This window comes from Anneissia japonica, unplaced genomic scaffold, assembly GCF_011630105.1.
Source record: "Anneissia japonica isolate Jap-2015-1 unplaced genomic scaffold, ASM1163010v1 scaffold1165_len1893470_cov193, whole genome shotgun sequence".
In the NCBI taxonomy this organism is placed as follows: Eukaryota; Metazoa; Echinodermata; class Crinoidea; order Comatulida; family Comatulidae; genus Anneissia; species Anneissia japonica.
This window is the reverse complement of record NW_022709613.1, coordinates 860,472-876,802: the sequence shown is the minus strand read 5'-3', so window position 1 is coordinate 876,802 and position 16,331 is coordinate 860,472. Positions and strand designations below refer to the sequence as shown.

At 32.7% G+C, this 16,331-nt stretch overlaps 1 protein-coding gene across 3 annotated transcripts in view; it reads right to left on the bottom strand.

Moving 5' to 3' along the window:
* LOC117106867 (kinesin-like protein KIF14) overlaps window positions 1–13,901 on the bottom strand; it is a 33,882-nt gene extending 19,981 nt beyond the window's left edge. For all 3 annotated transcript variants that reach the window (XM_033248363.1, XM_033248365.1, XM_033248364.1), the window contains exons 1-7: window positions 13,789–13,901; window positions 11,969–12,278; window positions 10,125–10,379; window positions 7,736–7,823; window positions 5,657–5,749; window positions 1,541–1,593; window positions 1,140–1,278 (exon numbers count right to left, since the gene is read on the bottom strand). In XM_033248363.1, coding sequence (XP_033104254.1) covers window positions 1,140–1,278; window positions 1,541–1,593; window positions 5,657–5,749; window positions 7,736–7,823; window positions 10,125–10,379; window positions 11,969–12,270 — 930 coding nt within the window. In that variant the 5' untranslated portion in view covers window positions 12,271–12,278; window positions 13,789–13,901. The remainder of the gene's footprint in view (window positions 1–1,139; window positions 1,279–1,540; window positions 1,594–5,656; window positions 5,750–7,735; window positions 7,824–10,124; window positions 10,380–11,968; window positions 12,279–13,788) is intronic.
* Between the last annotated feature and the right edge of the window lie 2,430 nt (window positions 13,902–16,331).

Below are 16,331 nucleotides of genomic sequence, written 5' to 3'. Positions count from 1 at the left end.
TGAATTTTATAAACAAGAGATGGAATTCTCTTACTGTATTTTATTTTCACAAGTATATACATAGTCAACTGCAGACCAGAGACAAAAGTCTCTGTAGACATAATACTTCATGTGTCCATAGGGAATTTTTACAGATTGGATGCGAAAGTCTATAGATAAATTATTATGAGTCTATGAACGTGTTACTTACAACACAGATAAAAGTATCTGCAGACCCATGAAAAATTGTAATTTTAATACAAAAAAAATGTCAATTCATAGTTCTTGTCATAATGGTTTGTTAAAAAAAGGGGCAAATTTATAAATTTTTTTTCCCCAGAAATGTTTTATGTTGTCTATCAGCCTAAACCTCTGTTCACATTATCAAGGATTATGTTACAAGCTTTAATGATTTGGACATTAATGGACTTGATCGACCGTTCCATGGCAAAACAACGTAACTTGAAATTTTCAATTTTTGAGCAAAATAGAGTTAAAGTTAGCATGCTTCCAACTTGGCAATAAATTGTCGTACCCTTCTTAAATTTGCAGGGCTTCTACATATTAAACATATGTAAAATTTTAATAACAACCATTGGTTTATTGCTAAGTTATTAACGATATTCACAGATACCTTCTTTTACCAGGAAAGATGTCAGCGGACGGTATTCTAGAAAGTGTGACATACCTTTTGAATTTATCACATATGGGACAATCATATGCATTATTAAGCTTGTGCATACATCTTTGTTAAGAATATTGATATGAAAACACCATCAACCAGTTGATTTGGCTGTGCCAAACTCTATCAGCTCAAAACAATTTTTAAATACCATTCAAAGGCAAAACAATGTATCTTCATTGTAGATACATTGTTTTGCCTCGTAATCTTCCAGTTACGTTGTTTTACCGGGGAAAAGCAGTAGATTTCAAGTTTTGTACTTAAAGAAAGGTGGTGCTATCTTAATTGGTAATTCATAAGTATTTAATACACAAATGGTATTATCTCAAAATCGATAGAAATGTCAGTTATGTTGTTTTTGCCTCGGGACGGCCGTGATGATGTCCTATCACACCCATATGTGACAAGTATTTGTCACATAGAAATTGACAGTGTGGACAGCAAAGTATTTGAAACCTTTTTCCACTGCAAAACTTGCCTTAGTTTTTGTCATGATAATTGTAAAGACCGAGTGTGATCGACTTGACTTATCATTCATCCCAGTGCTTGCTGTTGCTCTCTGCTTGTTACCAAGTTCAATCCACCCACATATATCAGCAAAGGATTTAGCCACAAATCTTGAGAATAAACAAAAAAATACATGTTAATTAATGAAGAAAAAACATAACTTGAGAACCTTGAAGGACATCAAATAATAATAATAATAATAATAAATAAATAAAAATCAACAGTATCCAAATTAATATATAAAATAACTAATAAATAGCCTAATAACTGCTCAGTTTGATAATTTACTGAAAATATGCATTCATGGTTAACATCTTCCTATGTACTCTCAGATCAGCCATAATTTTTTTAAATAATAAAAAAAAAACTTACGTTGATAATCCTTCCACATAAGGACCAAGTGTAGGGTGCTCACGAACACGCAACTTAACAATGTAAAATGAAACATGAAAAAGTTAGATAATAACATACTGAAATATAATGAGTGAGTGGAGCTATAGTTTGGTGGTTAATATACTTGCATTTCATTCCCAGAACACTGGGTTGGGATCATGTGAGATGCCATTTGCATGTTAATGTACACTTTCTAAAAAAAGAGATTGTGTCTTCTTATTTACTACCAGAAGGACCACATTGGAAGTAAGTCTTTAGACTTTTATATGTTATTCTTGTTTCACACCAAGGAAAATCAACTAAAATCAACTGCACTACTTTTTTTCAAGTAACTTTATGAATACTGCAACAACGCTCTTATTCATTACAGTGACATAGAGATAAACAATATGACATACAGATATGACATCATTGTCCCCATTGGCATTAATGATAGTAGCCCAAGGTTTCTTCTACATAGTGATGAGATCTGCAAAATGGAGGTACATTTTGTCATGCGTGCTTGGGTGTTTATGTGTGTGTACAAGGAAGGTTGGGGCGAATGTTTGAATGTCCTGCCAAGTGGTTGAGTAGCAAATGGTTATTCTGGCTTCTCTAAATTCTAATTACAAATTATTATATATCATTAATTATTATTTTAATTATTTTGTTAATTAATTCTTTGCATTTATTTTTGTTTTATTCTGTTTTCTATGCAATGTACTCAATTTTACTTTTTCAGACTGTGTATAGTAGTTGTTTTTCCATTTGATATTATTTTACGATACTTACAGCATTGTCAATGTGTGTTGGACAAATGGAGAATTGAACATGTTTTTTTTTTTTTCTTTTTTTTTTGCACTGATCAGGCTAATGGAGGGTAGAAAGGTAATTTTAAAAAATAAATGTGTCTACAACTTAATAGCATGTAAGTTCATTGCCAGGTGATTGTGCGTCCTTCATTCCCTATCACCATGGGTTGCGCATCTTTTTGCTGTCAATAATGAATATGTTATGCATCAGCGCACATTTACTGTACAGTATGACATTGGTAAGGCGATGGCAGCAAAAAATCCATTATTCCATTTAGTGTAATACTAATTATTATTGATTAAGGTCAGAAGGAAATGTTGCCAAGTAATTAACATTTCAGTATCTTTTTGTCCTTCAATAATTTGTTTTATCTGTCTATTTTGTATTTACAATATAAGACATCCACAAAGAGTTTATGTTCCTGATTCTTTTTGTTAGACTAGCAAAAAGTGCAAGTTTTATTAACTGTTTCTAGTCCAAAATTGTGGCATATACTGGATAAAATATTATAAATTATAATAATTTATGTTTTTATCATTTATTTTACATAGTATTTTTCCCTTGTATTTTACTCATGTATGAACTTGGCATGATTAATTAAAAAATAACTTCTCAATGACCAGTATAATATTTGTGTCTACAGTATTAGGTTGAGACAAGTTCTACTTCTAGATCTGATCGAAATAAATACTGTAAAAAATATAATTCAAACCAAATCCAAATTAATTATTTACAATTAATCTAGACAATATTTTTTTTTATTTCTATTTTTTGTGTATGCTTTTTATGGTATGTTATGTGATTTTACAATTTTCTGATGATAGAGCAAACATTTCAAAAAGCCTAGTAATTCCATTGTATTAGACCCTATAAAACAAATTATTAGTTTATCACCCTATCTAGGCTGTGATGAGGGAGATGGGCTTTTTATTTTTAATATTTAATTTTGCTAAAACCAAATATCACCTATGGGTTGTTTGCTGGTGTATTGATATTGTTGGTAAAACATGATTAAGATAATACAAACAATTTTTACTATTTACTAAAAAAAATGAACAAAATAATAATTTTTTTTTTTAAATTAATAAAGAAAAATAAAATATATATTTTTTCCAAAACAATTTTTTTTTTTTTTTTTTTTTTCAATACCATAGAAAACATGGGTGCAAGGGTGATAAACTAATGATTTTTTTTATTAGCCTTATGAGTGAAGTGAGTGAACCATCAGAGATTATAAGAATTCAAATACAAAATTAAAACATTAAATCGTTCATTGAAATGGACCAATGAATGTTATCAAATTCCAACAGAGGCACCTATTGATAAAAAAAATCTGTGTTTTATATTTATTTTTATGAAAACCCTGGGCAAAATGATTTCCAGAAAATTTAAGGGTCTACTATATGGAAAAGCAGAAGCTGTAAAATTCTAAATTTAAATTTATTTTGGTAAGGAAAATATTTTCTTTTTCAACTATTTAATTTAATGCATATGTGGCACAGTCAAGCCAAATCAGTCGCTTGTCGGCAATCGTTAACTGGAGAAAATCAAGCCTAAAGCTGTTATACGTTGAAAATTTCAAAAAAATCAAAATGTATTTTATGACTTAAAATTAACAATAAGGCATCTAAGATCCATGCTACATTAACATTTTACCAATTTTCAACGGTAAAAGAACATTTTTATACAATTTAGAGGGTATCTCACTGTAAAATGTCAAAAACTTGGTCCATTTTTTACAAGTTTAGTTGCACGTTTCTGACACTATGCACGTCTCCATTTTGAAAGCGAACTGCTCCATATTTGGTACCAATGTAAAGGGAATTTTATAAGCTTTCATGTCATTGGTCAATTGTCATGATACAAGTTCAATCTAACCAATTACAACGATTTTGAATAGTGTAAACAAATCTGTTTTCCCTTGACGACGACGACGCTACAATAATGCCTGTGGTTGGTCACTCACATAATGGCGTAAAACTGAGCATGCGCACAGTTACAATTCGATCCCACAATGCCACAAAAAAATCAAAACATGGCGTTATTGGAGCAAAGCTATGCCAAGTTTTTCTAAATTTTGTACAGTTTTAATTTATTTTTCAACAAATCAGTGAACAATGATTCAACAATATTTTGTAATTTCAAAACCTTTAGCAACGCTAACTTCCCGTTGTTAGGTCTAGGTTTAGCTTAGTGTAGACTGCCTATCGACTATCGCTGATCGGCATTATGAATGTATCACTAATGTTTTCGGCTGAATTCAAACTCAAATAACTTTCAAACCTGCTTTGGGTTACAAAGGAAAATCTGGGTGTTGTTAGAAGAATGTATTTATATTTACTGGACCAAATTTCAAGAACGCTGTATAACGCTATCTCCCTGTTGCTAGATTAGATATACAACTATACTCATGGAACAAGGAATGTCTTCGCATTGTCAGCGTCTCAGCGCGTCAGTAAACTTCCAAGGTGAATTTTTCGAAAACGTGTTTACGGTTTCTCCCAAACGTAGGTATATATTTAAACTTCTATAACTTTACAACGAAAAGTCGGATTGCATTTATTTTTTCACCATTGTAAAGCGAATACATTACTAAATAATATTATTGTATAATCTCAAAATCTGAATTTCCGACAAGCGACTGATTTGGCTTGACCACGCCACATATTATTTAAATACTGGTATACAAAGTGAACCCGTCAAATGCAAAATTATTTATGCATAATTAATTGGGAGAGGAAATTTTTGTGATTTAATTTTCAATTGAAATAACATTAATACAAAGTAAAGAATTTCAAACACCGGTAGAGATGATTATTAGCTTAAAAGCCGGTTCAGACTATCACAGTTTATTTGACAAAAAACTGTTGTATTCTTATACATAGTCATGATGTGCCTATATATGGTCATGATGTGATGATATCATGACCATATTTAGCCATGTCACATGTGTCAAATAAAAATGTGATAGTCTATAGATGGCTTAACACAGACTGTCAGTCTTTTAAGTTTTTTTTTTTTTTAAATGTTCTTTATCGATTCAATGGATGCATCAACATTTTGGACATGTCAACGACCTATCATTCACAATGCTGTAAATATAATTTGCATCACATGCTGTTAGCATTCGGTGCATTCAGTAAGGTTCGTCCTCTCAATCTATTCAAGCTATAAGGTCAAATGTTCATTTTGTTATTAATCATAATTCATAAAAACATAAGAAATATGTCACCAAACTGTGAACACAGATGACTTCTACTGGTGAATATAATTTCAGAAAACAATTTTTTGCGGAATACTTACAGATTTGCGACCTTTCTCTGATGCCGCGGCTAAAAGGTCATGAATTTTTTCATTGTAAATTTCAAAGAAACTTATTTCAATATCGTAAGTTACCTGGAAAAAATGAAGTTTATAAAGATTTAGGATTTAAATCAATGAAATTGAATAGCTACATGTTTATTTTGAGGTTATAACACTGAAATTTCCAATTAATTTACTAAATAGAAATATGGGAATTGTCACTATAGGAGTCAATATATATTGGAATTCAGACTCCAAATAAAATGATATTAACTTTTACTAAATATGTCACTAATAAATAAATTTACTAAAGGACAATGTTTTTGCTATCCTACAAAGTTTGTCAACCCCTGATATTTCATTTGCTATCATGATGCTGACCTTCATGACAGGAAATGCTCACCATCGAATAAGAAAACTGCTTTTGCTGCTTCAAATGCCATGAGTAACTGCATTGTTAATTTTCAACAAGATAAAATATGATTTTTGTTAATTCTAACAAACTCTTAAAATAAATTTATGTAAACTTGTATAGTATGCTCCTATATTGACAACAAGCTCAATTACTTGGAATATCTGTATTTCAAAAGTATCCACCCTCAGGTAAATGAACATTATCCACTGAAGTTTACATCAGCATTGTCTTTTAACAATAATCAAAATACAATACACTACTGTACATTGTAAGTAAACAATTTGGTGTACACACTGTAGCTGAAGAGCATGCTAAATCTATGATGATGCAACAAGTATTCTGGTCAGTGGTGTTTCTTAGTGGATTGGGCCTAATGAGGGGGGAAAGGTGAGAGGTGTGGTGGGACTGGCACCCCACCCCATGCTTCTTCTTATAAGTGGGTAGGCATAATGCAAAAGCAATAGGGAGCTAGCTACACAATTAGGTGAAATGAGTTGATTTTTCAGATACATGACTAGAATTTTTGTTCTCAACAAATTTCTAGTGAAGACTGCATACTTGCACACCACCCCGTGCTTCTTTATTAGATGCCACTTCTGTTGGGAAAGAGTGCAGGCTACAGACAGTCTTAACTCCTCTATAATTTTGACAATAGATAATGGTCTATAATATAACCAAATACCGAATCCTACTATAATCAGTTTCTGGCTCTCCGTTAATTTCTTTAGCTTGTGAACAGGAGGCAGTTATAATTAGTTTAGAAGCTGTCACCTGGCTTCCTTTCAGTGGCGTATCTAGCAGTATTAAAATGGGGGGGAGACAGCCCTTGGATATGCCACTGCTTCCTTCACAGACATATAAATTAATAATCAACAAGCATGTGCCACTTTCCCTTCCATTTTTAGAAACATACGCATTTTCAATACATAATTTATTAGTGTAAACTAAATCACTGATGCAAACTTTAATGTTTTGCAATTATTTCCACATTAATTATGCAATTACATTGTATAAAAATATGATTTATACGTGGGTAGTTATTAGTTTTCCAATTCAACTTGAAGAGGTCTTGTCAGCTATGACTGCATTATAACATAGGCCTTTCAAAGTGGCTATTGGTAAAGACTCTCTCAGTACGATGTGATATATCTGGCTATCATTCACCAGGTAAGACTGATTAATTAAAGCCCTATTTGGATTAGACTATCCAAACTAACCATGTACCTCGTAGTTTAACCAAAAAGTGCCATGTGTTGAAAGCATTCATGGTATTCTCCTTATTAAAAATTTTTAAAAAGTTTAACCGAGCGAACGTGCATAGGAAGAATAATCAGGCGGCTGTATTCCTTTGATATTAGGATCCTCTTTTTTTAAGGTTTAGTATAAGAAAGTATTTTCTTTCTAAGTAGCTTTAAGAGCATTTTGCTATTGTGCCCCACATGCAATCAAACACTTAGTATGTTTGCATTTTCAACATAAACAGGATTAATTTGGGCTTAATATTATGTATGACTTAAAAGCAAGTCCCATTCATTATTTCATTTAGGGTTCCTTTAATGTTTGTGATGCCCCAGCAGTGTGATCAGGTATATATAGCAGTAACTTTTTACTGTATGTATTTAAATGTGTGACATATTTACATATTAAAACAAACTATACATTACATGTTCTTCCTCTGGGTTTTCTATTCTGTAATACAGCTCCTTGGTAAATCTAGGAATGATACCTTTATCCTCTCCATATCCCATGATGCTATTGGAGAAAAAAGTGTAAAATAAGTATTTAAGTCAATGCTTTAAAGTGTTATTATGTAAGTTAAAGTCAGGCTCTGGAGGAAAAAAATTTTTTGATATGTTGTAGAACTGATTTTTCTAAGACAGAAAAAAGTTGTTTGACGAAAAACTGGGGAACGGTGAATCAGATACAGATTTTTCAATATTTACAAACTGGGGAAAAAAGAGGCGTAACTGCCCATTTTTACACCTTATTCCCCCAGTTTTTAAATATTAAAAAATCTGTATCTGATTCACCGTTCCCCAGTTTTTCATCAAACAACTTTTTTCTGTCTTAGAAAAATCAGTTCTACAATATATCAAAAATTTTTTTCCTCCGGAGCCTGACTTTAAAAAGCAACCACAAAAAAAAAAATTATCTTATAAATTAAATAGTACATAGCTGAAGAAACAGATGAAAAAGTACACTTACAGTACAGACATTTTTATAACCATTATGGTTTACTATGTCACATTAAAAAGTAAGTACACTAAATAGAGGATGAAATTAAGTCATACAATGAGTGTTTCAGTCAAATGAGGCCTCTGGAATTCAAGGGGGTATCCAGGGTTTAATTTAGTTTAGAAAATATAGTACTGTACTATTAATTTAAAATTATATTAGGCAATGCTAACACTTGAACTTGAATCATTAACTACAGCTTCACTCCAATATCTCACTATAGTGTAAGTATTGGCAAGTCAGCGTTACAAGCATAGTGTTTATTTATGATCAAATAACCAAATGTGACGGCTTTCTTGCACTGTTGGAAATATTTTTATTAATAGTACGGTACATGTAAATTCTTGGCCTAGAATTTACTGACTGGTTCAACAAAATATAAGTATTAGTTACTGGTCCTAATCCCTAGTAAAACACACAGGCTCACTAATCCAATGATATACTACTGTCACCAGGATAAGTGTTCTACTCAATCCAAGCCAGTTTCTAAAATGTTTGGTACATTCAAATCATAAAAAAAAAAAAACGTAAAACCATATGTACTGTATTAAGAGACTCAGCAGAGGGGCGAATAAGCATTAATAAACTTCAAGATCAATGTAAATCAAGGTAAATCAATACATACCAACGATTTCTGTAAAGTTTAAACTTGATGTTGAGGACATAATCAAATAAAGGCATTAACATAAATTTGTTCTGGACATAATCAATATTTAAATTGCACAGTATTTTATATATGCTGTGATTAATTACAAAATTTTTCCTTGCCAATTAAAATTGTATAAATAATACTGTACTATTTTTAGTATTCATAACAGTTTACAGTAATCAAAGCAACATGTTTGTACAGAGTAGTTGGTAAAAAAAATCACTGAAAACTGAATTTGTTTGCTATGTACAATATAAAAATTGATAATTATAATATTTTTTATGAGAAATTCTAGATATTTTAAATATTATTATAGATTTTTAGGGTGTTTTTATATTCTACTAGAGAATAATTTTATAGCATGTCATCTTAATTTTTTTTTTCTTTTGCATGATTTAGATACCTTAAATATGATGTATTACACATTTTTCATAATATTGATATCACAACATAATAATAAATAATATCCACCACCTATCCTTAATCATTCATGTGACATGCCTATGTGAATAATATATCAAATTTGACCTTTCACCCCACGAATGAATCATATTTCACCTCTTGTACATTATACTTGAAATTATTACAGAAAAATAATCTGTATTTTCGTGAAAATATGTTTTCATTCATAATTTCCTACTTAACTATGTATGTGTAATGACTACAAGAAGAGTGGGTGTATATTCTTTAGTCCAAACATACTGTAATAAACATAATGTATAGTCAAAACATTCACTAAAAAATATTTTAATTATACCCCTGTTGAAAAAAACAATTTAAAAAAATTGATTACTTTGGAAGCTGTTTACAGTATCTCCAAATTCTGTTTTACTTATTTTCTAGTCTATACCTCCACAAGATTTGGTATCACCAACATTTAAATTGCAAGAAAATGTGATTATTTAAGTGTGTACTACTTGGAGGGAGATTTTGACTTATTGTGGAGAGTAGCTAACACTAAAGTGCTTTGTAACTGCAAGGAAAAGTGCTATACAAGTACTGCATGTGATTTTAAATAAATTAAATTAACTAAATTTAAATTCAAATCTATAAATTTAAATTATAATAAACGAAGTACAATAATAATAATACTAAATATTTATATAGCGGCAAATGATAACAACTTCGAGGCACTTAACATAATAATAAAAAGTAAATAAAAACAATACCTGTATGATTTTCCAGATCCTGTTTGACCATAGGCAAAGAGACATGTATTGTAGCCCTCAAATGCACTTATGAGCAGAGGCTTGCCAAGCCTATTGTAGACAAGCGTCTGGTCAGCAAATTCACAGCTGACTTCATCAAAAGACCAGAAACAGTGATCGTAACAAAACCTGCTAGCACTGCCTGTCTTGTTCTTCACAAATGTTTCATTTCCTTGCATAGCTACAACACATGTTGATGCACTGTTGTTGAGCTCTCTGAAATGTTTCAATTCAATTCAATTCAAGGATTTTATTCAACAACAAAATAAATTTACATTGTAGCCAATGGCTAAATTGAGTAAAATTTCACAAAAAAATAAATTATTGCACTTACAAAGAGAGAGGAAAAAAACCCCCCAAAAACAAGCCAATCAATTGCATTAAAAAGACACCTAAAACTAACTACAGTAATTACAAAACACTGAAACATACATACTGTACATAAACTAAGAAGAATGGAAAGAGTGGAACAGACTTTCAGAGAAATTGCATAGTAAATACAATGAAGCATTAAATTAACCAAAAAAATTACTTACTGTAACTAGTTGGTATTCTACTTGATCCGTATTATATTATTGTTATTTATTATCATATTTATTATTATTATCATTTTTATTATTATTACTATTACTATTATTATTATTATTATTTATTATCCATGTTAAGATTATTATTTTATTATTAATGATCCCAGAGATGGCCCTGAAGTTATATTAAGATATGGATTACTAGCTATTTTGATTCATTAGGTTGATCAGATACTGTAAGGGCTATTTTTATATCTGTTAGTTTTACATTTAATTTGCTCATAGTTAAAATTCCTTCTTAGGTGTTGATTGCATTAAAATGTTTAAGGTATGACATATGTTTACTAAAAAAAGTGGTCTGTTTAGGACATTAGTATTATCTGAGTAAATAAAACCAAAAAATAGTAATTAGTAGATCTTCTACCACTACCACTACTACTGTCTAGATTTTAAATTGAAGATACAAACAATATACAAGTTTTTGGAATTTACCTTTGACTAAATGGGCTAAATTGAGTAAAATTTCACAAAAAAATAAATTATTGCACTTAGAAATAGAGAAAAAAAACCCCCCTAAAACAAGCCAATCAATTGCATTAAAAAGACACCTAAAACTAACTAATTACAAAACACTGAAACATACATACTGTATATAAACTAAGAATGGAAAGAGTGGAACAGACTTTCAAAAAAATTGCATAGTAAATACAATGAAGCATTAAATTAACCAAAATATTACTTACTGTAACTAGTTGGTATTCTACTTGATCCGTATTATATTATTGTTATTTATTATCATATTTATTACTATCATTTTTATTATTATTATTATTACTACTATTACTATTACTATTATTATTATTATTATTATTATTATTATTATTATTATTATTATTATTTATTATTATCCATGTTAAGATTATTATTTTATTATTAATGATCCCAGAAATGGCCCTGAAGTTATATATTAAGATATGGATTACTAGCTATTTTGATTCATTAGGTTGATCAGATATACTGTAAGGGGCTATTTTTATATCTGTTAGTTTTACATTTAATTTGCTCATAGTTAAAATTCCTTTTTAGGTTTCGATTGCATTAAAATGTTTAAGGTATGACATATTATGTTTACTAAAAAAAATGGTCTGTTTAGGACATTAGTATTATCTGAGTAAATAAAAACAAAAAATAGTAATTAGTAGATCTTTACCACTACTACTACTACTGTCTAGACTTTAAATTGAAGATACAAACAATATACAAGTTTTTGGAATTTACCTTTGACTAAATGGGCGAACTCTAACAGCCACAGTTACACTAAACCCATCTTCTTCGGACTCGCTGCTCTGCGAATAATGTTCAGATGTTGTTCTCCGGTTTAGAGGTGTCCCAAATGTGACAGTGTTATAACAGTCAGGTGTGCCAAAGAGTGCTTGTGGATTACTTTTACTTCTCGACTTCGCAGATGCAGGTGTGGTTGGAGGGTTAGTGAATGGGTAAACATTTTCCTTAGCATTTGAAGGTGTGTGCGGAAGCACCCTTTTACTTGAATATTTTGTTATTGATGATTTTAAAGCCATAATTACACCTTTAAAAAATTAAAGTTAAAAAGGTTTGAAGTACTGTAGGCATACGGACGAATCCCTAACTCGTTCGTTCATTTCTTCGTGTTAATCCATAATCACTCTAGCTACACAGGTGTTAAGTTAGTACTAGTAGTATAGCTTCCTTTAGCAAAAAATCATGTATATTAAATTCTAGTTATCAGTTGACTGGAGCAGTAAACATATTATACAACTTCAAGGCTATATCCATGATTACCATTGGGAAAGGGAGGGGGTGGGAATAAAAAATGGACCAACTTGGCAGAGCATGGAGTCACCTTCAATTGTGGCATGGTCAAATATCAATACTGTATCAAGGAATTAATACTGGCCTATAAAGTTATTTGGTTAATATTTTTTTACAGAAAATAGCTAAATTAATATTGAATATTAAGTTTTAAGTCTTATTAATAATTATGAGTACTTTTCCAATTTTCACCCTGGATACAGTCCTGACCTTCATAAAAAAAGAAAAACAGGCCACATAAATGATTATCTACTGTAGCTATAGTAGTCTGTAAGGCTACTCAATTATAAACATAACTGACTAGCACTTGTGGCTTACATTACAGAATATTATGCAATAATTACTGTAGTTCTCCATCTGACTTTACTAGAAAACTCTGAAACAACACTAACTGTACTGTATGTCATATTTGTGAAAATGTATAGCCCATATTCAAATGCGGAATGAAGATGAACCATTGTAGTTTCTCAATTTCACTAATTAGTCAGGCTAGCAGCATTGCAAGAAATACCATATTGTATTTAAGTATTTTAATTGTGTGGATGATACCCCAACAAATCTGGATATATGTTAGGTAATAAAAGCCTTATTGTGGGCAAAATCTGAGCGAAAATCGGCTCTTATTCTTTAAATGAGTGAACAGATTTATAGGCCTAATTTTTCTGTAAATGGATTAAGAAATAGGCCTAGCTAGAGGACTTTTGAGTAGTGATGTAGAACAGACAGTGCTGTCAGTAGGCTTAATTGTTTTATACATTACTACTAGGCCCCGGCCATACTGTAAAGTTTTTTAATTGAACGGAGGATATCTCAAAATCAGCTCAATTTGTGCGGAAAATCGCTAGGCCGGCCCTAGGCCTAGTAGGTAGGAAAATAAGTGCGTGGAATCATAATTGCTAATTGGCCTAGGCCTAGTAGTAGGCCAGGCACATCAGGTCCTAGGCAGGCAGGTTAGACTAACATAGATAGATCTAGCTACTACTATCTACAGACAAACCGGCCTAACTGGCTGGGCTAGCCTAGGGGCTAGGGCCTAGGCTAGGCTAGACTACTACTACGACCTAAGCCTAGGCCCACATTCGTACACTGAGAGAGTTTGCGAGGTAGCACCGGCAACATAGCCTAGGCCTAGGTAGGCCTAGCCTAACCAGCCTGCTGGGTAACAAATCAACTTGGCAACCAATATTAGTTACAACAATTATACATTTCAAAGTACATCTTTTGGCACTAAGCCGTACTAATAATACCTTAAATATTTCATCAGACTCTTTACAAACTGTGTGTGTTTACTTGTTTACATCCGTAAATTTATTATTTTGAAAAATTGAACAGCCGCGGGCGGCGCCGCTAACGTCAGACTGATTGGATAAAAAACGTTGCCAGATTATCACATTATTTGCAAAAATGAAAAAGTGAAACTGGTGAATGATGTACAGTAGGCATAAATGATTAGGCCTATTGATTTTAACTACTTTTTTAAAATTTATTGTTTAGCTCAGACTGTGGCGTTCCCACCCTACACCAATCCAATTTAGGAACGAGAGGCTTTAAAACTGATGTTAAACCAAGTTTAAACCGAACATTTTGACTTATATTGATTCATTCTAGGTCGATTGCCGAAATCCAGTTTTCGAATGCCAGTATTTAAAGTTGCCGACTCCACTTTGCCGAAACTCAGTTTGCGGATAATAAAAATTTAGTTTTCGAAGATTTACAAAAGAGTTTTTGACTACAAGAAAGAAAAAAAACTGTTAAATTGGCTTAAATGTTTAAAAAGAAAAATAGGGAATTTATTATGTCCGTTAACTCGGTTAGATTATTTCTCCTTATTTCAATTTTCATTGAAGTAAATAATTTACACAAATACAAATATTAAATTATATATTTCAAGTGTTGACTCACAGGTTACAGAGGGCATTTAAAAGCTCTACTGCTCTTTCAAAAGAAGTAGTATTTTGAGAGACATGGTAACGTACCTAAATGTCAACAATGGCGCCGGGGTTTTGAGCGGGCCCACTAGCATGCAAAAAGCGACGTTGGCCCAACGTTGGCAAGCGTCGGTAAGCGTCGGGTTCGGATATCTGACGTTGGTACGACGTTGGTGTTTGTTGCAAAATTTCGTCGGAGAGGTAACGTCAAATCAAACCAACATTGGAATTTCACGTTTGCCCAACGTATGAATATTTGTTGATTTTCCGATGTCGTCCCAACGTTGGTAAGCCGTCGTAAATATTCAGTCTGACTACGGACGTTGGTACAACGTAACGATTTGTTACTGGCCCGACGTCGGCAAATTACTAAAAAGATGGTTGGCCCAACGTTAGCTAGAGGATGTAAATATTAGATATGATGTATATTATGGAGTTTGGTTACAACCGTTTGGCCGACGTTGGTTAGAGGTTGTAAATATTAGATAGACGTGGTCGCAACGTCACAGTACGCTGTTGGCCCGACGTCGGTAAACGTTTGAAATGGTGGTTGGTTAAAACCGTTGGCCCGACGTTTACCGATGTCGGGCCAACAAGGTACTTTGATGTCGCGACAACGTCTATAATTATATATATTATGGAGGTTGGTTACAACCGTTTGGCCGACGTTGGTTAGAGGTTGTAAATATTAGATGATTATAGACGTGGTCGCAACGTCACAGTACGTTGGCCCGACGTCGGTAAACGTTTGAAATGGTGGTTGCTTAAAACCGTTGGCCCGACGTTGGTTAGAGGTTGTAAATATTAGGATGTGATAACAGACGTTGTCGCAACGTCAGAGTACTTTGTTGGCCCGACGTCGGTAGACGTTAGTGAAGGCCGGTTACAACCGTTGGCCCGACGTTGGTTAGAGGTTGTAAATATTAGATGTAATTAAAGACGTTGTCGCAACGTCATAGTACTTTGTTGGCCCGACGTCGGTAAACGTTTGAAATAGACGTTGGTTACCACTGTTAGGCCGACGTTGGCCAGAGGTTGTAAATATTAAATGTGATTACAGACCTTGTCTCAACGTCATAGAACGCTGTTGGCCCGACGTCGGTAAACGTTTGGAATGGAGGTTTGTTACAACCGTTGGTCCGACGTTGGTTAGAGGTTGTAAATACAGTATTAGGATGTGATTATAGACGTTGTCCCAACGTCACGGTACTTTGTTGGCCCGACGTCGGTAAACGTTAGTGGAGGTTGGTGACAACAGTTGGGCCGACGTTGGTTAGAAGTTGTAAATTTCAAACGTTTACCGACGTCGAGCCAACAGAGTACTGTGATGTTGCGACAACGTCTATAATTATACATAATATTTACAACCTCTAAGAAACGTCGGCCCAGCGGTGGTACCCAACATCTATTTCAAACGTTTACCGATGTCGGGCCAACAAGGTACTTCGACATTGCCACAACGTCTATAATTATATATATTATGGAGGTTGCTTACAACCGTTTGGCCGACGTTGGTTAGAGATTGTAAATATTAGATGTGATTGTAGACGTGGTCGCAACGTCACAGTACGCTATTGGCCCGACGTCGGTAAACGTTTGAAATGGAGGTTGGTTACAACAGTTGGGCCGACGTTGGCTAGAGGTTGTAAATTTCAAACGTTTACCGACGTCGGGCCAAAAAAAAACAAAACATTGGTTCGTGTTGGAATCGAACACACAACCACCGGGTTTGCTATTCATTATCCACCATCAACTTAACTGCCTTTTAAAAAAATGGTTCGCGTGGGAATCGAACACACAACCACCAGGTTTTGCTATTCATTATCCACCATCAACTAAACTGCCTTAAAAAAAAAAAAAAA